Source organism: Anopheles maculipalpis, chromosome 2RL (genome assembly GCF_943734695.1).
Source record: "Anopheles maculipalpis chromosome 2RL, idAnoMacuDA_375_x, whole genome shotgun sequence".
Lineage (NCBI taxonomy): Eukaryota > Metazoa > Arthropoda > Insecta > Diptera > Culicidae > Anopheles > Anopheles maculipalpis.
Window position 1 is genome coordinate 39,097,763 of NC_064871.1, and position 21,810 is coordinate 39,119,572.

Here is a 21,810-nt window from a genome sequence, read left to right on the forward strand (position 1 = left end):
TCAGTGACATTATAAAAGGGTATCTTAATTAAAAACGTTACGCTTCACTAGTCGCACGCTGGAAAACCCGTCTAGAGGTTAATAACGTTTTCACCGACAGCTTGGTGAACAACAAAGCAAAGATTTGTTTGAAATTATTTTCAGTATTGAGCCTGCTTGACTATAGCTTTCCCTACAACAGCGCAGTTAGTCTTGCATGCCTTTCAGATTCAGGATTGTAGTTAACTTTCCAATCTTGGCAGAGAGCGAAAAACTGTTCTTATATATTTGAAACAAAATCACCACTATCTCGGTTCTTTAACCTAATATCACACTGGGTTAATGTGGGAGAGGCATATTGCGAAAGGACCGCGTTAAAGCGTAACCGACGCGTTGCGACCTAACTATCACCTTGGAATGGTCTATATCTTTCAGGAATGTGCAAGAAACTGAGTAGGTCTGCGAAATTCCCTTATTATATGAAACCATTATAACGTTTTGTGTACCATATTTCGCTTCAACGCTCGTTCCCTACAGGATAAGGCAAAGGAGATAAGAAACCCCCTAGGCAGAATCGGTTTGGTATAATAAAACGGATTTGGGTGGCCTGGAGATGGGTAGCGAAAGAAAGCGACTAAAACTCTTGATACTTAATGTAGAGGTACCATTTCGTATTACGACGAAATGAAATTACCTTCTCGGCGCATCACAACCGCAAGTCGTCTGCAGTACTTGGAAAAAGGTTCAAGACGCTTCCATGGTATGATACGCCGGAAGGGTAAGCAAGAGCGTGTGGCGTTGGTATCATTTCCGACACTTACTCGTTTCAATGCCGATTGGTCGTAAAGCTGGCTCGCACTGCTTCGTGTGAGCAAAATATTTGCATAACAGCGAGTGGTATATTTCATACTCTGCCAGTAGGCGAGTGTGGCACACCTACGTCAAGCGCACGGCCTGTACAGGCCTGTGCAAAGCGAGCTCATGAACACGGATTCAACGGACGGACGGTGGCACTTTCATCGAATCTGCTCGTATCGATCGTTGGATGTCTTGGGACGTTTCTCTGGGTTGGCTAAGGTTTGTTGTTTCGCGACAGGCGACAACGCCGACACCAACCAGCCTAACAGATGAGTTTCTCAATGCTGGGCGTACATAATGAATCCCATTTGCTGCTCTCTCTCATGAGCTGTTCTTCTAATGCGTTGCTCCCAACCAATTCCACACTGGTTATATTAATTCAGCCCCCGGCTCTACGATGATGATCTTGCTCGGCGTTTGGCTTTAGCGTCAGCCTTGTGCGCGAATCCTTTAACGCACGCAACCAGAACCACCGCAGCCGAACCGACCAGAGCCTCAGCAAACACACTCAAAACCGAAAAACAAATTGCGAGTCAAGAACTAAGCAAACTCAAACAATAACTTGCTTTATAATCTGTTCTATGGTACAGCCGTAAAGTGATTCTCGACGACAACAGGCATTTTCACCCAGCCGTTGACGTTGGATACGAACGTCGAAGATGAAATTTGAGGTACTTCCGAGGATTTCTCGCAGCGAATCTTTCCACCACCCAAAAAAAAAGGGAACAATAGCACCGTGAAGTGGTAAAAAGTTCAAAGAACTAAATTAAACACGGGTTCATCCGGCGCACGATGTCAATCGCGGGAAAATGAAACAGCAGTTGCTGTAGTGTACTTCGGGGAATTGTGTTTCTTTCTTTTTTGCAAGAGCCCATGGACCAATGTAAAGTGGGATACGGGTCACAATGGGAACATCGAATGGTGAAGTTTTCGTACGAGAGCTACTGGACTGTTCGCGTCCTACCGTAGAGATACTGGAAATGGAAGTCACATTAGGTTTTTACAATCACAGTCCTCCCGACAGCTGACATCTAGCCTCTGACAGCCCAGTGTCAACGATTCAATTAATATCATGGCCCAGAGTACGGTTTATCTGCAATTCACACGAACCTGCCATCGATCGATCCTACCACGCAGGCAAGCATCTTTCGAGATGGCACGTTTGGAAATTAAGCAAGGCCACATAAAATGGAAGATGGCTACCGTCGGTGCAAAACGGTGCTCCTTGTGGAACACTCATGGCCACTGGCCAAACGGCCATTAGTGTGTATCTTTTCTAGTGGTCGCTTGAGCGATGCGATGTTTTTCATGCCCTCTTCACGAACCATTAACCGAGCACAATAACAGACTAAAGGGAACACAAAAAAAAAACGATTTGAGTGTCGTGTGGCGACAGAAGCTAATTTTTCAAAATGGATATCCGGAACTGATTACCTCCCGGGGGAAGGAACCGAAGGATGGTACAGGGATGTGGCAATAGATGTGGAGACAGCAAAGCTAGGTGTCGTGCCAAAAGCATAAGGCAGCAACTTAACGGCTGAGTGGAAACGCCAAACGGACGCCACCGAGCATTCTAATCGAACTCCCGAGCACAATCTCCGGTACTTGCCGGGTGCTCATTACGATTGCCATAACCTCCTAGCCGGCTAGCTGCCGTGAGCCATCGAAACGAAATGATGTGGATTTAATGGTTTCGATAATCGATATTTGCACCAGGAATCGGCAAACACATTAATCGTGCTTCCTGCTTTTCGAAGCGAAACTTGTGAAGCGAAGTGAAAATATCTTGGAATGTCTTGTTTATGGAGAATCTTACACTTTTTGGTAAGGAGCATGACCTATTGGGAAGCGTAAATGTTTTATATACATTTGCATTGAAAGACAAATAATTTTGGTACAGACAACTCATCTTTTGCAGGCCATTGAAAAACTTAAATAGAAATAATTTTGAATTAAAAAAAACCTCAACAAACTTTGGAAGCTTTCTGATTGTTTGCAGACTTGACAAACAGTTGACATCCATAGCAGAAAATCGGCTTTGTATGTTAAAAAAAAATTGAACAATATTTCCGCCCTCCCCACACGTGTAGGCGATGATAAAATCTTTCAACTAACTTTCACCTGCAAAAAAAAAACAGCCATCTCTCATTCATCCTTCACACTGGAAGGCTTAAAAAGCCACAAAGTTTACGACCCACGTCGTCATTCACCCTTGTCCCCATCGCTTCAATATCGGGGCCCGCACCGGAAAAGCACCATCGATCTCCTTTCCGATACTGTGCTTTCCTCCGTAGCGCCCTGCTGCGTCCTTGTTTGCCGCCAAGTGCTTTACAATTCGCTCCGCGTACTGCGTATGTTCGCGAAAAGCGTATCGCCAGAATTCCCTAAAGTGGCTTTTTCCGTGTTTTTCCCGTAAGCTAAGGAGCTTTTGTTGGCCCCATGGCAAAGGGTTGCCGTAAGGAGTGAGAAGCCAAACAGTGAGAGAGAGAGAGAGAGAGAGAGAGAGAGAGGGAGCGGATTTGGGCCGCTCGTTCGTGCGTTCGCCCGTTCCGTCACCAGCGGCAACACGGCTGTACGACGTTCTGAAACCCTTGGCTCAGCTGAGCAGAAAATGATCGCTTTTCCACGCATCATGTCCGCCATCCTTGCCGCGGCGCAATTTCCGCCCATGCAAGGGCGAACCCAACGGCAAAACGCTTTCGAGAGTGAGAATGAACGATGACTGAGGAGCGTTATAGGATTTCGTCGGCGTGTGTGCGGTGATGCGTACTTGTGCATGTGCGACACGTGTGCGACCATCTCATACGGTAGTGTGGGTGGGAAATCGTGCCACTCAGTAGGTAGGTATCGCACATCGTTACCATGGAGAGATAAAACGTTTTCCGAACGACGCGCGGAATCCTTTCATCTTCATCCATTTCCTTTAGCACCGCGTGGGGAAAGCCGTTTTTTTCTGGGGCTTATTATGGAGGCCCATTTTTTACCCGTCAACGATTTATTTTTACTTTCTTTCTACTTGCGTATGTTTTTTTGTTGTATCATGTATCCTACCTAGATAAGAGGTGTGTGCTTTTTTATTCTATTATTCTCTTTAAGATGACACTGAGTCCACTGAGCTTATAATGTATGTATATCCTGCAATGCGAGCATGAGGGTTTCCACAAGAAAGTGTGTCCACCAATTCAACCAAACCAAAAAAGACATTCCACCAATAAATTGCTTGGAATATTAGTAACAGAGTAGTTCGAGAAATGATAAAAGACTTTCGGAGTTTAAGATAAGTGCTCCATTCCAGGAATTTAAGGTAAATTTATAGATTATTTTGTCTTTAAAAAAGAAGCTCTATAAAATCCAGCGACATCTCTTAAACATTCTACTATGCATCGTACCCAATAGCTGTCAAGATCAGTTAAACTGCGATGGCTTGAGTAATGTTCTTCTTAAACTTTAGAAAGCTACTAAAACGGGTTGAGTTAAGCTTTCACTTCTTTCCTTGATTTTGTGTTTCAATTTCAATTTAAAAACGCTTCATGCTTCTTCAAGGTGGTGCCGAAAACCTTTGAAACGGAGTAAGCACCGCTGGCGAAAGGTGAGCTGGGTATGGTCAGAGGGAAGCAAGAAAGGAGTAGCTGATGAAAAGATTCGAGACTTGCTCGCTGCCAATGGAAAGTTAATTCTCGCAGGACACTCTTAGCAATTTTACGTTGGCAATGGATTGCTTCGCCTGGTTAAGTCAAAGATGGACGAGTTTTTAATTAAAACATGCCAATGCAGCCGAAAAGGATTTGCTTCATCGGTGTCTTATCTGCGCTAGCGTTCGTGCTTTGCTCGGGAGAGCAACTTGTAAGCAGTACTTGCTTGAAGCGATTGTTCTCGACTGTAAAAAAAAATATTGCCATACTTGCTTTAAGAACTGCTTAAAAAGAGATTTTTGTTATCCCAAGTTGGCTGGTACTTTGTACTGATACCGTTTGACTCAGGGAATATAGAAGGGCAAACATAAAATTACTTTTTTTTCCAAAATACTCCTGTGTTTTACGAAAAGATGCCTTATCCATAATTTGAATCGCGATGATATTTTTCCACGCAACCGTATAATGTTTTTCGTCATGTTAAAGCACCCTTCAATGTTCTCCTTCAATAATTACTATTAAAGCCATCTGGCATCAAAGTCATCGTAGCGCTAGGAGTGAAGAATGGAAAAATGTTACTTCTGTTTCTTTCGGCCAGCAAAACAGAACAATTTGGACCATGATAAAATAGTGGAAAAAAATAATGACAACTTGGCTGTTGTCCCTGATGTTTATAGCTGAGCGACACCTACGTCCCAAACAATGCCAAAAACAGAAACATGCCAAAAACATGCAAAAATCCCATTACCTAATTAAAATCCATCCTGCACACAGTGAAGCGCAGCTGGCACATCGTGTGGTTCAGTACTTTTCTAGGGTTTTTAGGGCTTTCACACTCAAGATGATCAGTTGTGAAGCAGTAATGTGTTACGGGTTGATAGGGAAGATAACAAAAATACCATCAACTAAGAAATAGATAATCTTTTTTCGACCCATTGTTCAGAAATGTCTTTAAATCGCAAAGTGTTGTGTAATGAGCATCTCAAGTGCTGGGAAATAAAACATTGTTGAAAGTGTAAATAATCCCAACAGCATGCTCTATGTCACTTGACAATTCATCAGCCAAGAGATTAGTGATAATTAATCAGAACAGCTTGCTGAAAAACAAAGGCAACAAACGTCAGAGTACGTTTGAACCAAAGCGAATGATTGATTTATTTGCATGTGCTACAGCTTAACAAGTTCCACAGCTAAATGGCATTAAAGTACAATGGTTGCTTACGCTAATGCCAAACGGTTTCCATCACGATGGATCAATATAGCACCTCCCAATGACATCTTCATCCGTCTAATGATACCGAAGCTCGAATTAGAAGAGCTCCGACAGTTTAGTCAAAATGGTATTCATCAAGAAAGTTAAGCTGCTTCCATAGCGATCGTATAGCGATTAGTGAAAAGGATCACGATGGAATCCCTGTTTCCACTACCCTCCCCTTTCCACTTCATTTCACCCATCGGGTCAATATTTGTTTTCAATTAATCCTTGATCTTCGCAGCACTAATAGGCCACTGCAGCACCTGTAACGAAAGGTCGCTAGAATGTCTAACGAATGCTTTGTGCTTCTTGAATGTTTAATGAATCCCGCATCCGCATTAGCATATTACGGGCTTTCGACCATCTTCGGCCCAGGGCCTAAGGATTATAGGGCCCAGTTTCACTGATTTGCAGCCTCCCCTTACACTGTGAAATTTTCATTTCATCTCATATTCAACATTTTCCCATGTTCTCCCTCTCGTTCTAACAGGCTGCATCACCGCGCTGGGAACCACAGATTTCGGTGCTATGCGAGGCCGGACAGACGTACCATCCGCAGTTCTTGTCGGAGGAAGGTCGATGGACAACGGACTTGAGCATCAAGGTCCCCGGCACGACATGTCTCCGTGACAAGATGGATCTGCTGGACTACTGCAAGAAGGTAAGTGGATGATTAATGGACATGACGAATGAAAGTGAATGATATTTTTTAACATAATGTAAGCATTATCATATTCAACGATGGATGGATCTACAGAAAGGATTTAGATGTTGGTAACAACAAAGCAATAAATAATTTCTTTGCTGTTTTGTGGCTATTGGCAAACTATGTATTATGCAAACTCATGTAATATTAGACAAAATATAAGTCCCAAAAAAAATTAGAATCACTTGTATTATATTTCTGTTCAATGTATTTAAAACAGTGTTACTTAAACGCTTACTTTTGTGAGAACGAATTCGTTGGATTTTTGTTTTGTAATTGCCCCTGAGCAGCAATTTACATCAACGCATTCTATCGAAGATGTTTCGGCAGCAACTTCGGAGGTTTAAATGTGTCGATTTTCGACTGTCAATTGTTTACCAATGTCAACGATGCCAAACGTTTACAAAATGCCCTCTGGGAAACGAGCAAAGTTATGCAGATGGTAGTCGCTTCACCACGTGAACGTTGGCGCTGAACTTTAGAACGGAACCGTGTTTGATGTTCCTAACGAGCGTTCCAGCGCTACATCTTTGAAGATGCTGATGCTGTGGGCTATAAATACCGCTGTGTTCCATTACCTGGCTGTATCCAAAAACCTGTCCCACCTGCACTCACTGCAAATTCACCATCGTTTCCTAGCTTTCGTACCGTCCGTGATAACGGTAGATGAAATAGTTTTACAGCAATGGGGAGAGTAATTAGATTTTTCAATTTGCTATTCAACTGCAACGGGCTCCAACACTGTCGGACAGGTATGGAACGCGCTGGAATGTCTCGTTGCACCTTGCACCGTGATTATTAGGTTACGTGCCGAGAGCGTCTGGTTTAAGCGACGAGCCAATGAAAAGCAATTCTCGCTTTCATATCGAGTGCCGGTTGAAATCGTTTGCCCATACATTCCGGTGGTATACGCACGTTCTTGGTACCGATACTGTATATCGATCGTGATGGAAAATCTTGAAATCGAACACACGGGCTTTAATAGCAAGCGATTCAGTTTCAGAGCATTCGATCCGTCCCTTCGGAACAGAGCTGTAATTTCTGTCCTATTTCTGCGGCCCTATTTACCTCTCTGCATTGTCCTCTGTATGGTGTGCAGGACTGTAAAAGCGTGTACAATGGACTGGTACAGATGGTACGGTCGTAATGCAGTGTAGTGTGCAGAAATTTCTCCTAATGAATTGCATGATGCAGATGTCATAAATGTCAATTATTTTCCATGGAGATGTTTAGCGTTTAAATGATAATCGAACGTATAGTCAGTGTATAAATGTATTACAGGAATGGAAACCATGAGTACGCAAAACCCTTTGCAAGCTGTAATTTACACACTGTAATGGGAGCGAATGAAATCACCAGCCAACAATCTAACGACCTTCTTAAGTTATGCTGGAGTTATGCATTGAATGTCTTACTAAAGACTTGCTGACACCACGTGGTTGTGTAGACAGTGCTCACTACGGAGGAACAGCCCGGGTGGGATTTGAACCACCGTTCAGCCGTATATTAATTGTCAAACAATATTTAACCTACATACTTGGGTATTTGAAATACAGCTTCATGATATGATTTATTTTGAATCCTCAAATTCTAATGCAAGCTGCGTTTCACAGCGCAGAAATCAGCTCCTGCAAATCACATCACCCAATGCCGAAAACTCAATTGAGCAATCAAATAAATAATATCGCCTCGGGCAGCGCTCGCTAGGGGAGGCGCAAAGTCTTTGAAGGTGCCCAGTTGCAACTTGATAAACTGATCGAACGATTCATTTGCGTATTCATTCGTGCCTTTCACTCTCCGGGGGTGTGAATGTTTCGGCACTGCTGCTGGGCACGGTCTCCGGAGTGCCTCTTAATTGCTTTCGGGTTTTCCGCCGTACCGTGGTGAAGAATTCAAATAAATTAAGAGCAAAATAACACCTCTCCCCCGGAATTGTTACCGCGGGGGAATAGCCACCGCCAGTGGCGTTCTGATTGTCCGGCAATACTTCACCATGATTGCTGTGGTGCGCATACCACCGAATAACACCTCCAGCGTTGCCTGCAGTCTCTTGCCAAGCTGCTGTGTGTTGTTGGTAATTCTTTTCTCTGCTTTGTTTGCATCGGTAAAAAAGAAAACGGCACCAAAGCAAATTCATTCGCGAAGCACGTTTGGAAAAATGTATTTCCAATCTTGCGCTCGTGCTTTGCGCTTGCTGCTTCACTATTTCGCCCCTTGCTATCTGTGCGTCAAGTTTTGGAGTATTTGTAGAGCATTTTGGCGATGAAAGTACTATTTGCAATACATTTTAAATTTTCCCGCACCATCCGAACGCAGCAGCTTGCCAACTGTACCGTAATGACTGCTGGCGTCGTTGGAAAGGAAGTATTGCAAACGCCCGACAGTGTGAAGGCGCGCGTAAATGCCAAACGATGCAACCACTACCAGCACCGTTGCATTGCACGGCAAGGCGAATGGTAAGATATATAAAATGCTTCAGGGTGTTTTTCTTTTCCGGTTCCATGGGAATGTGCCACGCTAGAAAGGATGTGATTTTTTCCCCGACTATTTCCGCAAGCTCTTCTTTTCTCTTCGGTGTGTTTAAAGAGCATGGATTTTGCATTTGCTCAGTCTGTTGGGATGGAAATTGCTGAAGAGTTAAATTCGCACACCATCTGGTGTGACCTGAGAAATTTTAGTATCGACTTTTATGCTTCTGTTTCGTGTTTCACCGTTTGCTATAAGATGCAGTAGTGTTGCGATTGTGTTGCAAATAGTTGCGAACATAAAGAAGTGCATGAAAGCAGTGCTGTTTCGCATTCGTCGAACAGATTCATCTTTCGCTTTGATTGCTGACGAATCCGGATGGTGACATTCGACACATCCCAATCGGAGGCAGTGGTGCATTCTGTTGTTGATTTTTGTAGTAAAATGTGGCACCAGAAAAATGCAGCCAGAGTGCAGGATACAATGCGTCAACGACGCGGTTGATGCATTCTTTTTCCGTAACAATCCTGCCCAACATTCGCGTTGGTGATGCACATTGTGATTGTGATTATGGATTTTTCCATATTCAAGCAGACACATGCATTCAGAGTAAAACAACACACACACACACGTATGTACATCAGTATTCTTTTGCGATTAAGGATTTTAGTAAAAATGCACTGTGCCATCACGTATTACGGCCATGACTTTTTGCGTTGGATAGGAACTATTTTATCTGAATACAATTCTTTTATGCTGCTTTTCACCACAAATACAGTTGGTGTAGACCTCTGCGATGGGTAGCAATGAATCGGACAGCATCGTCTTGCAAGGGCATCGAAAGACCCTACTGCAATTGCTTAAAGCAAACAATCACATCGGTGGCACAAATCTCGGGCTGCACACTGTACTGTTTGTTTCATTTCCAAGAAAACCCCGAATGCTTCATACCCACTCATCGTAGTGCCAGCACAAAACGCTGAAAAGCAACGTCAAAGAGTAGTACAAGCAGCCAGAGTACCAGAGGAAAAATCTCTCACACAAACACAAACGAGAGGTTCAGTACGCAAGGTGGAAAGCGCACGTAGCACTAGTTTTACCAGCAGAACGAGCAAAACGCGTTCGCCGAAGTAGAACATCATCCTCTTCTGGGGTGTGTCCCAGCGTTTTTGTGCTGCTGGTAGCGTTTGTGTCCTTATGACCCCTTGCACATAAAAGAATGCGATGGGGTGAAGCCGTAACCCGTTGCATGCATACACGAAGCTCTGTGAGGAGGAGGGGGCTGGGAGTTCATTTTCCACCCGAGCTATTCGAAGCCACTGAGGCAAAAGGAAAACACATTCAAATTCACACCATCATCTTAAGATGTACTCGAAGGCATCCCCTGGCGGGAAATAAGGGATCGTTTGGACGAAAATGGGAAACATTCTCACAAACAAACGCGCTGAAATATTTGCTACCATCGGTCTCCGGGTGGGAGGGGGGGGGGGGGTTAAGTTGGGAACGATAGGGGTAGATAGCTGCAAGGATACACGAAATTAATGTGAGCGTACCGGTACCGTAGTGCCAATGGATAGAATTGGTGTGAACTGTTGGACCACATTCTTTAGCATCACACGCTCTCTCGAACCACTGCTGGGTTGCTTCTGCCAACGCGTAACTTCGCACGGAGACGATGTCGGATGTTATAGACACAAACACACGGCGCAGGAAACAACCAGTGCAACACATGCTTGGATCAGCGTTTCCTCGTGTTTACGTATCTCGTAATGGGTGAAACTTTTCCCATGGAGGCGAGCAACGGAGCCTTCTCCTGCCTAGTGGTGTGAGACTAACCATATGAGAATATATGGAATGGTATGGCAGCAGGGCAAAGATTAGTGTCGGAGAAACTTTTCAATAGTAGTAATTAATTTCTTCACCAGCACAGCGCAAACAATTCGCAACAGACAGTATCGGATTCGATTGAAACTTTTGTTGCAGTTATGTATAATCTTTCTTAAATAAAACATACAAATCGTTTGGTTTGGTGTGATGTTTTGCGATAAGACGCTCGCAGCAGGAAGAACGCGACGCGCATCCATTTTCATAGACACATAACAAACCGAGTCACGCCCTGTTTTGAAATTGGAGTTTGAAGCCTCTCCGCAGTAAAAGTAAGTGTACCTCACAAAAAGCACAAAATTGGACGGCAACAAGCAAACAAGCCAGCAACATCTTGCCACCGGATACAGACACTGTTTTGTACGGTTGCTTGGTGCTGCTGTTGCTATCCGCAAACCGGTAGACCGTTTGATTCGATGATGGAATCAGCATAAAAATATGTAGATTTTCTGTTATCACAAATCTAAAATGCTCGCCGCTTTTGGCCGAGTGCGTGTGTCGAGGGAAAGAATTGAACTCCGGGAACCGGCACGGAGGGCATGCGTTGTGAATTTTCCTGCGAAGAAATCTTGATTATGATGATGATGAGGATGAGGATTATAGTCCTGCATGGTGTAGATGAAGCGATACACGGCGAGTCTATAGAAAGAAAGGTGATCGAAAGCAATGGAGCGATACAGTTTTATTCTGCATACTATCACGTAAGGGCTCTTCTTGGAAGCGCATTGTTCTCGATTGCTGTTATAGGAAGAGAAAAAAAAACCTTACGCAGCAACGAAAAATCTCCACATCGACGACTCTCGTTCAATCGTATCCGATCGATAGTGCCTTTATTCAGGACGCGACTCCGAATTGCTCCCGGGGCGCTGCTCCGGGTGCTTGTGCTTTGTTACCTTGGAGTTGAAGTACCGCTACCGAATGTAAAAGGTAGCGAAGCAATCGTGTAAGCGCCTCCAACATTACCTCAGATATTTAACTTCATGCTGGCACAACGAGAGCGCTGCCTGGTCCAAGGTCCTTTGAGGTTAAGAATTTATTGATTGAGATGTTATGGGACTGACGAGAGCAGGACAGAAACCCCCGTGAGAGCAATAGAAACGATGGGCTCATTTCACCTTGCACCATTCGAGCGTTGAAAGGATGTAAATGAGAAATAGTTTATTTTCACTTACCGTTTAGCATACACACACACATAGCAGGTTAAGTATGTGGGTTGACCATTAGCGGTGGTAGCTGTAGTTGGCCTGTCTATCCTTGGATTGAATTATTTTTGCCATCGTGGAAACCCCAAATACTAATAATGCTGTAGCTCGCTTCCAAAACGAGATGCAGGGAACAGCCACAGGACTATGCAAACGTAGCAATGTAATAAATTACATCCTACTGCACTCGGAAACAATGTATTTAGGGTTTGTGATACGATTGCCACCTTCAATGGGGATCGAGTGCAAGCATCATATCGTTGCTGTCTGCAAGGCACGGCACACGATAATACCTTCTTCACCCTGTGGTAAGAAGTGGAACAATATAAAAATCTTCAAATCGCTTCATGCTTGTCGAAATCGACGCAACTTTGCAGAGGCTATGTGGCTACTTTTACCACCGCAAGGACTAAATTATGGAACAACATAAAGCTCACAGCATGCAAACAACACGACCATTATTTGCTTTCCTGTCCTGATAGTCCGCAGTTTATCCGAGCGAACCGATCTGCAGGACCGTCGAGATCCACAGACGACTTCATCCCCGCAATCACAGGACGAATCTCAAAGGGGCTCGGTTTCTCCCGGCCGAAACCGGAACCAGACCGGGGCTGGTTGTTCTGGGGCTATTTGCACAAAAATAAACTGCGGATAAATTGGTTCGCTCTGCGCCTCTTGTCGGTGCCGGTGCTTGTGCATTGAATTTTCATTACGAAGCACCATTTTCGTCTGACCGAAACCTTCCTGCTTCGACTTGTTGTACGGTTGAACCCCGGGGGTTGTTTGGGTGCCAGGACAGTATGAATCATGCGACAAAACGCCATTATACTTTTGTCCCCATCGAGATTTGTGCGCTGGCAAACGAATGTGCAGTGTGGATACCGAAAACCCCACGGATTTTTGGCATGCATAATAATAACTCAACACCAGATGACCACAGTGGCGGGTCGGAAAAAAAGCTTACGTCGTCTAGTGCTTGACGTTTGTCAGCGTGCACCGAAGAGCCAATGGAGGTCCGAAGGATAGCGCTTGACGATGAAAAAGAAAAGCGATAGAAAAAGAATGTTGCTTAATTGCATGACGATATTTTGGGTATAAATCTTTAAGAGTTTGCCAGGGTAGGTAGGGATTGAAGCAGATTGCCAGTTAAAACAGGGTACGCCAGAGTACTAAGATTGGACGAGCGAATGTGGTTCATAAACAGCTTTGTTTAGTACGAGCCGCAAACGCTGTGCTGTTACTAACGCATTGTTAGCTGATGTCATTATTTTTACAGCTAGTGCTTTATTTGCGGGTCGTACTGCAGATGTGCAGGATTGGCGGCATCATCGGAGAAATTCTTGCGTTTCGATGTAGGCTAGTGATGGTGCCTAAAGGCTATTCCTTTTTGAAGTAACTCAAGGCGTTTGTTTGCGTATACCATCCAGCTACGGATAGATTACATCACAAATTCATACTATGCTCTTTTGGTTTTCTTGTTGAATTCACCGCAACTTCTAGTGAAGGATTGCATCGTTACTCAGTTACAAAATGAGTATCCAGCCGATTTGGTCGGGTACCATGCATCCTTGATGCACATAAATAAACGGTGCAACATGCCCCGAGCGCACATGGTGGTTTTGTTTATGAGGATACATAATTTCTGGTGCTTAAGGACCACGATGACAATCTAGTGGCTAAATATTGCCTTACTCCAGCAGTACGCATAGGGGTTCGTTTTAAAAGCGTACTTGTGTGACCGGACTGTTGCATCAGAGGGCTTTCTGATCACTGGTGGGTTACTATCCATTCTTTATACAAATTCTGCAGTGCACCCTTTGGCTTAGTGCATTTATGGTCACCGTGTTGCTTTTCTAGATAACAGGAGGTGAAGACAATAACACTGAGATGCGGCAAATGAGACGGGCGAGTTTAACGCTTTCCCACAACAATAAAACAGTGCTTGGTTGGTCGCATGAGAACGCATACTATTGAGATTGACGATGGCGTTTACCCTCGTTATAAACTGCTTATCGCGCTTCCACGTGAATTACCGTTCCGGTAGCGTTTGTTTTATTTGGTTTAATGAAGGATGGTTCTTTTCATTGCAGAATTGTCTGCAATGAAGCAAATAAAGAGTTGTTTTTATTTTATTTTAGAAGAACGTATTGCTGATGAATCCGGAGTTCGTTAAGGCCCTTGAAGAATCACAAGTTACTTCGGTAGAAAACGAATAAAAAGTATATTAACAAATTCTTTGGTTAGCTTTTAATACAAAGGTGCTTTGCGTAAGCAAAAGCATTGCCAAAAGTTACTATGCGTTCTCTATTTACAGAAAGTAAATATTTAAAATTGTTTTTGGCTTGGCTTGGCCATCGAATGGCTTATCAAACTCTCCTCGATACCACATAGTTGGATAGTTAGTCCTCACTACGAGATGACGGTCCGGATGGGATTTGAACCCCGGTCCTGCCGTTTGAAGATCGGCGCCACAGTCACCTATACCACCGGACAGCGATTTTTAAATATCAAATGTCTATGTTGACATATATCTATGTAAACATAGACATTTTATGTTTGAAATAAGCTTTTCTATACCGCGTAGAGCCGTCATACTAAAATAAAATAAAATAAAAACCGCGGCACGAATATTAGTTCGATATGCTACATTCGTCCAGTAGTCCTAAGTAGGGAGATCCCTAGCAAAAAGAGTCTCAAGGAGGCCTCAAGCAAAAAAGCGCTGAATCAAAACGGCCGACTGACCGGGGAGCCTTACTGGTCGAGCGTACTTTAAGGATGGCCGCGGTGAGGTATATGGATCTGAGATAAGCATGGCTCCGGGTGAGGGAGAAGGTTATGTTGCTGCCTTCAACAGAGCGGATGCTTTCTGCCGCCCTAAAATGGCCTCTAAATGCCCAATTACTAATGCTTATACTTATGGTACATTTAGTACACTTACGGCTCTGCCTTTGCCACATTTTTGTTTGTTCCACTTGAACGGTCAGGCCGTTAGATATGATTTTATATTTCAGTATTTCTATTTTGTTAAAAAAAATTCAAACACAATACAACAAAGAGCATAAACGTGTCTTCAACAGAGGCAACAAGATGCCAGTTTTTAGGTTGTTTTTTAGATTCCTACGGGTTCTCACACATGCTGATCATAATCCACTAAAAACTCCCATTCTAGCTTCATAAGGGAGGTTTTCATGAGAGCCCAAACATGCGAGCATCCGCCATGTAACGAGATTTTAATTAAATATCTGTTGAACTCGCTTCTCCGCCCATCACACTACAAAACACATACAGCAGCCAACAGCACGGAAATCATACCAATTTTACCAGTGTCATCCCAGTCGAGGAATTGCCGCAAGAAGCGTGTCAGTGTATGATTACAACTGTTGCTGTACTTCCCGCTCAAAAATCATTTTCCATCGGATTTGTCCAGCTCACGTTCGCCTGGAGCAAGTGAATCTAGAGGTGATGTAAATTAACACATCATACGGTCGAATTTTGCATTTCAAATGAATGTTTGCCTTACATAGGATGGATAGAAGTGTTTGAATCGTAGTTTTAGTAGCTGGAGGAGTTTCCATGATCAACGGAGTTTGTCCATTGCAAAGACGATCCTCGCTTAGTTGTTCGGGCTGGGACCAACTGTTCGCGAACGTTCAACACGTATAAAGGACATCTTAGTTTCATGTGTGTATGTGAGGTTGAACCAACGGAGATGAGGATAGTTTGTTTTCCAACTGTGCAGGGCACATATTTAGCGTTCCTGTTCGTCATTGCTAGTTGATGCATTAAGTAACAATCATCATCATCGTCATCTTGCAGATTTAAGCGCACTGCCATAAAAGAATTTTCTTTTTCTGTATTTTTTTTTATTTTTTCCGCTAACTTTAGCGCATGACTGGAGGTTTTTTGTGTGCGCTGTGTTGTTTTCCATCCAACTTCTCGTGGCATCTGATTGACGCAGCGTGAAATGAAATTGTGCTCAGCTTGCAGGTGTATCAGGATGCTTTCGGGTAATTTGGCCAGGCTCCCGTTTCAAATTCGGAACTCACTAGTGGTACACATGCATGGGAATGGTTGTCAGGAAATTGGAAAACTGTTTCAATTTCATTGTGCAAATTGCTGTGCCTGTTTTTTCCTGCTTTTGCAATGGGGCAAACGAAAGCTACAAAAGCGCTCTATTAGTCGTGGATGGATGCATCCATTTCCGGGATTGATACAGATTGTTTACTGTTTTTTTTTGTACCGTACCTTGCTCGTAGTGCGTATAATTATATAAAGTTTTCGTTCACAACCAACATTAAACGCACTAGAAGAAAATCTATGTGTAATGTTATTTATTGGATTGGTTTTATTGGGTTTATTGCTACAAAAAGAATAAAAAGACGTTATGCGTTTTTCAAAGATATGAGACACCTGCTAGTTAAGGAAGTATTTTTGCTTCGTTAACTAATACTCGTATACAGTTGTTATCTTTACTTATTGTTTTCTATATCCTAGGGATGGCATTGCACAACTTGAATTTCATTTAAAAGTAATTGAAAATAAAAATGCTACATTAGAAACAACGATTAAATGAAAATATCCTAAACTCCATCTACACCTCAGACCAGGCTTGAACAAGTTCAAAGAAGTCACGTGCAACTGAAGTCAATTCTCTCCCCCATTAGTAATTCTGTTTTGATATACCCTTTTTTTCACTCTTTACTATCAACAAACACGATCCAAGTTCATCATCGTGGTCAAACAAAAGTGCCAATCATGTGGCAGTGAAGCAACACTCAATAGCACCAGCGCAGGTCGCTCTGGCGTTTGGTGATTCCGTACGAAGGGTTTAGGATTTCAATGGGGCGTCAATATTTGCATATCTGTCGCATAATCACCGCAAGCCAGACAATAAGGTAAACAAGACAGTCTCCTCAGGTTAGTTTTATTACAGAAAAAAGCTGCTTTAGGTCTGTAAGCCACTGAATGTTGAAGCTGCAATGTAACCATAGCACAGTATCAAGTACAAAATATTTGCTCACTTTTGTGCGTCTTCGAAAAGAAACAAATCAACATGTTTCTCGGTCACGCCGGCCATCTAGTGGCTTATTAAACCTGCTGATATCACGTAGTGGGATAGTCAGTCCTCATTACTGAGGAACGGTCCAAATGGGAATTGAACCCCGGTCCTGCCGTGTGAAAACTGGGGCTTTTATCCTTTCTACATCCAAGCAGCCCTCAACAAATCAATAAAAATACAAAACATAAAACAAAAAATAAAAAATCAAATAAAATACAAATTAAACTGAAAATCCTATAGATAGATCAATCTTAATGTTGCTTACACTTAAAGGTTAGTTGGTGCCATTAACCAAAGTTGACTTCTTTGTTTTCCACCCCAACCAATACATATACTTTAAGAGCAGTACGACCCAATGTGTCCTTTCAATTTTATCCAATATTATCAATCAACAATTGATCGTTCAAGTCCTTGTTGAAACTAATTGGCTGTTCATTATTGACTGCGTTTACTCCTTGTTGGCAATATACGCAGGACCAAACCTGACAGACCATAGTGGCACACCAAAACACTGCCTGCCGTACGCAAGGCTGTACGGAAGTATTTATAGCCGTGTGGTAGCACGATTGGGACGGGGATGTTGGTTGTAGTACGCCTTTAATGAAATTTTGTCAAACTCAATTTATTTCCACTAAGTCGCTAGCAACGGTTAGGACTCTCTTGTTCAAGCGGCCGTCCAGAACCTGGGTAGAGTTTCAGCGCGATCGCGATAATGGAAACAGACATGGGCAGCCGACAGACATGGGCCGCTCCAAAACTCAGCGATGGGCATCGTCCATCAAGATGACGGCGTATCACGTTTCGTTAACGTTGGCGGGAACAGGTGGAAAGTTTTTCCCTGGTTGATCTGCGACCAGCTCTTACCGTGGCACTGGGTGGACAAGTTTCTCCATTAAATCCATTACATGGCAGAGTACGGTAACATTCGTATCGCATACACACAGGCTCGATAGAGTCAGCAGTTGTTTCATTCTCGACCTGCCACCTGTCCGGGCAATACTTCCTTGCCCGCATGGTTTGTGTCTTTTCCTTTGTGCTGTTGCCATTTCCACTGCCAGCGCTGATGTTTCTCGATGGAGTATGCACGGGAAAATCAGATTACAAGAGCCTTCCTTCAACTTTAGTCGGCACTGTATAGTGGGGGCCTTTCTGCTCGGTGTGTGATCACAAACTTCTTTGCGTGTATGGTTGATGATCACTTCAACAGTTTTATTACCGACCCGCTTTTCAATTCACATGGATCGCGATGAAGTGGAACGGTACTGTGCAGCACTGAATGTAAGTGCACTTATGTCCAAATGTCACATGTACTCATTGTCAACTCAGCTCACTGTTACAGCTGAATAATGCGATTCTGATTTTAGTGTGAGCTTGGCAGCGAGAAAAGAGACAAAAAATGTCTACGGACCTTGACGAAGAATTGCATCCTTGAAATGATTAATATGGTCAGTTAGCAGGGAGTGTGTTATTATGATTATGATGGACACAATTAAGGCAATTTAATAACACGATTGCAGTAAAACAATCATATTATGAGAACCAGTGGAACACCATTTTCAAAAACCTTTAAAAAATCAGCACAAGAACACAAAGCACACCGTAAACACGCCGTAGGTAAATCTGTCCGAAACCGTTTGACTCCATTCAAATGGTCATTAAAAATCATCTGCGCATTAAAATTCAATTAGTGTCTCTTAGTGGCGGCAGTAAAAGCTAGGTGGTGCTGTAGGGTATGATGTTGGTAGTGTCCACAACTACCAGGACAAATGATAGGAAGCAATCAATTATGCATTAGAATTGACGTTCAGTATGAAAGCTCAGGTCCACTCATCCCTTTAAAGTCAAAGAATGGTCGCGATGGATCGGTAAAGGGTAAGGGTTAGACCAGATTAGCAGGCACGATGTGAGAACAGTTCACCATACATTCTGCACATCGGAAATTTAATAACTCAGCAGTTCACACACGACCAAATCCGCGTGCGGTTCACGATGGATCAGTAATTAATTTAGAAATGGTCCTACCAGTATGTGTTTCAGCCGGGTGCCATTTGTCAGAAGCACTAAATGCAGTTGTTTGCGGAGGATGATGCCGAATAAATCAACAAACGTGCAGATAGAAATAAAGTTGTTTGATTTTCAAAGGAATCGAAGATTTTACATATTAATCAATTGTTTAAATCAATATTCAAAGACATAAATGTTAAAATAAACAAAGATCGCGTGTGTTAGCATAATTCTTTTTACTTCGTTTACTTATTAAGGCTTTGATTTTTTTACCAACACAAATTCTTTTGAGTAAATTTATTATGTTCGAGCATTATTTTTTGAAATGTATTACAATGCAAATAATGTGGAACTTTCATGGCGAGTAGTGGTTTAACGAGTTCGTCATAACTTTGAACGGCACATCATTTGCAACTGACATTGGTGTGCTTTCTTCCATTTTCTCTCGCTTTGTTATGTCGATAATCAATGTCTGACTTGTATAGTTCTCCACTACACAGAAACACACCCAGCGGCCAAACAAGCCCGCTACGCCGTGCTGTATGAGTTTCAACTAAGATCTTGTGGTATAACCTTCACCTCCGAGCAACGCGAATATGCTCGCATAGCTCGAGACTCTTCGCGTGTCGATAGCGGTTCCTGCGCACTCGTTTGTAGTCGTTCGTTCATTTGTTCGTCGGCAGTAGATGAATGGTGCCAATTTGCATACAATTATAGGCATGCTGGCACGAATATGATTAGAATGCGTGTGTGATATTCTGGGGAACAGTGGTAAGTTCATTTTGTTTTGTTTTTTTTTGGTACCGCTGCTGAATTGAGCTCCTGGACGGTATCGGTAGCGCTTAATATTGGCAAACAAACTGTGCAGAGTGCTGCAATAGTGGTCTGCGAATAATTCGAACGTTCATTAGTATTCGAACCATGTCAGAAGTGTCTGACTAGCGACCGTACAACTTGACCAGTTGGGTTTTAAAACATGGTCAGTGGATGGGTATATCGTTACGTTTCCGTGGTAGAATTAATACAAAGTGCATTGCAAGCGATATCATCACTGATTGAGATGTGTAAAAAATGAGTTTCCAGCAATAATACAGTAGTTGCCGCTAAATTTTACCTCTAAGTCTAAGGAATTTCAACGCTCATCAATTTTGACTCCAGAGAAACAAATTTTGAAAGAACTCATTAATCTTTGACTTAGAAAGGACAACTTTAATTCTAAAGAAAACCAGGATAAATTCAATAAATTTTTTGAAGCACCAAAAAGCTATTACGCACACGATTTTATTTACATAAAATAAAATCATTAAAATATTTTATGTGGGCGTTAGAAATTTGTTTCATTGTATACCACGCTGCCAAAATGTTGAAGTAATTGAAGGCTGGTAAAATGTATTTTAAAAATCTGTCAAATGAAGTGGTTTGACTGACATTTTGTTTTGAAATTGCAGTTGTTTTGTTTTGGAACTGAACCATGCAACGCTAAATATGTTTGGTTTGCTGTTGTATTATGTAATATTACATGTGTGTGAAGAAAATATTCATATTTTTATGGCTAAATTAGAATTAGAATTAGAATACCAGGGCGAACACAATTCAAACTCCAAACCAACACTTTCCTTGGTATTTACACGAAAATCATAAAACTTTTATTCATCTGAATAATAGAAATGGTCACAACACAATCAATTACCTTCCTATTCTGCAGAGACCTTTGAACGATGACAGATAATTTCAAGTGCAATTCCCTTTGTACATGGATGAAACTACATGAAAATTAATAATGCGATCCGGGTGCGTATCATTTATTTATAGAGGTTTTGAGTCTCTGAAACTTTGCCTCTCTACTGTTTAATGCTATCGGGCAGATGTCTTCCAATTTCTTCTACGGTCACTTCATTTCTCTGCCTCTCGCACAAACATACAAGCCTTCTTGTCCTTAATATGCAATATATTCATCTGAGTATCCGACGAATAGGGACCGGTCGCTCGTTCCGGCTTCATTTTGACAGGAAATGCAGGACACTACCTTCAATTATTTTCTCCTCTCATCATTGTACCGTCCCAGACGTGTGTTCAGCCCTGTGGAATGAAAATTTGTACACACGTGCTAAAGATTCACCCAAGTCTTCGACGACCGCACGGAAGCAGGCCATGTATCTTCTGGTATTACGGCATTTCGACGCAATACACATCAACAGGATAACAGAACGCACATAAATCTTCGACCGAGCCCAATCCGATTGATCCTCGGGCTGAGGCAACCATATATTCTGCAACCAGTTTATCCACAAACGGGGCATGGCCAAGGCATGGAGCATGCTTGGCCGATAGAATTCAGCCCATGCTCGATCTGTTCTGTTGGGATATGCTAAGCTGTGCTTTGCAGAAATTGATACACTAGCACGCCGCCCATCGGTTCCGGATGGCCTGTTGTGGTTCCCGAGTGGTTGGACGGACTTCCTGCACTGGCCAATAATACAACCTGCCTGTCTTCTCCAATTCTCCTTCCTTTCTTGTAGAAGCTGTCATTCGATCAGCAACTGATTATCAAAGAAGATTGAATAGCTACTGCAGTTAGGCTCTTGTTGGGCTATACCAGACCGTAGCTAACCTAATGCTTTCGTTTTGGTTTTGGGTAATTCATAAGCAGCATGCAGTATCGGTCTGTCGAATGTAGCCACGGAATGGCTGGACATATCAGCAGCATCAGCTCGTGGGTTTCATGATTTATTACTTATCATTTGAACGCGCCACGGTCAGAGGCA

The 21,810-nt window shown here is 42.8% G+C and overlaps 1 protein-coding gene across 2 annotated transcripts in view; it reads left to right on the forward strand.

Annotated features, from left to right (window-relative positions):
• The first annotated feature begins 6,221 nt into the window (after positions 1-6,221).
• The window catches only part of LOC126557140 (amyloid-beta-like protein), a 44,954-nt gene continuing 29,365 nt past the window's right edge, over positions 6,222-21,810 (forward strand). For both annotated transcript variants that reach the window (XM_050212816.1, XM_050212817.1), the window contains exon 1: positions 6,222-6,385. In XM_050212816.1, coding sequence (XP_050068773.1) covers positions 6,359-6,385 — 27 coding nt within the window. In that variant the 5' untranslated portion in view covers positions 6,222-6,358. The remainder of the gene's footprint in view (positions 6,386-21,810) is intronic.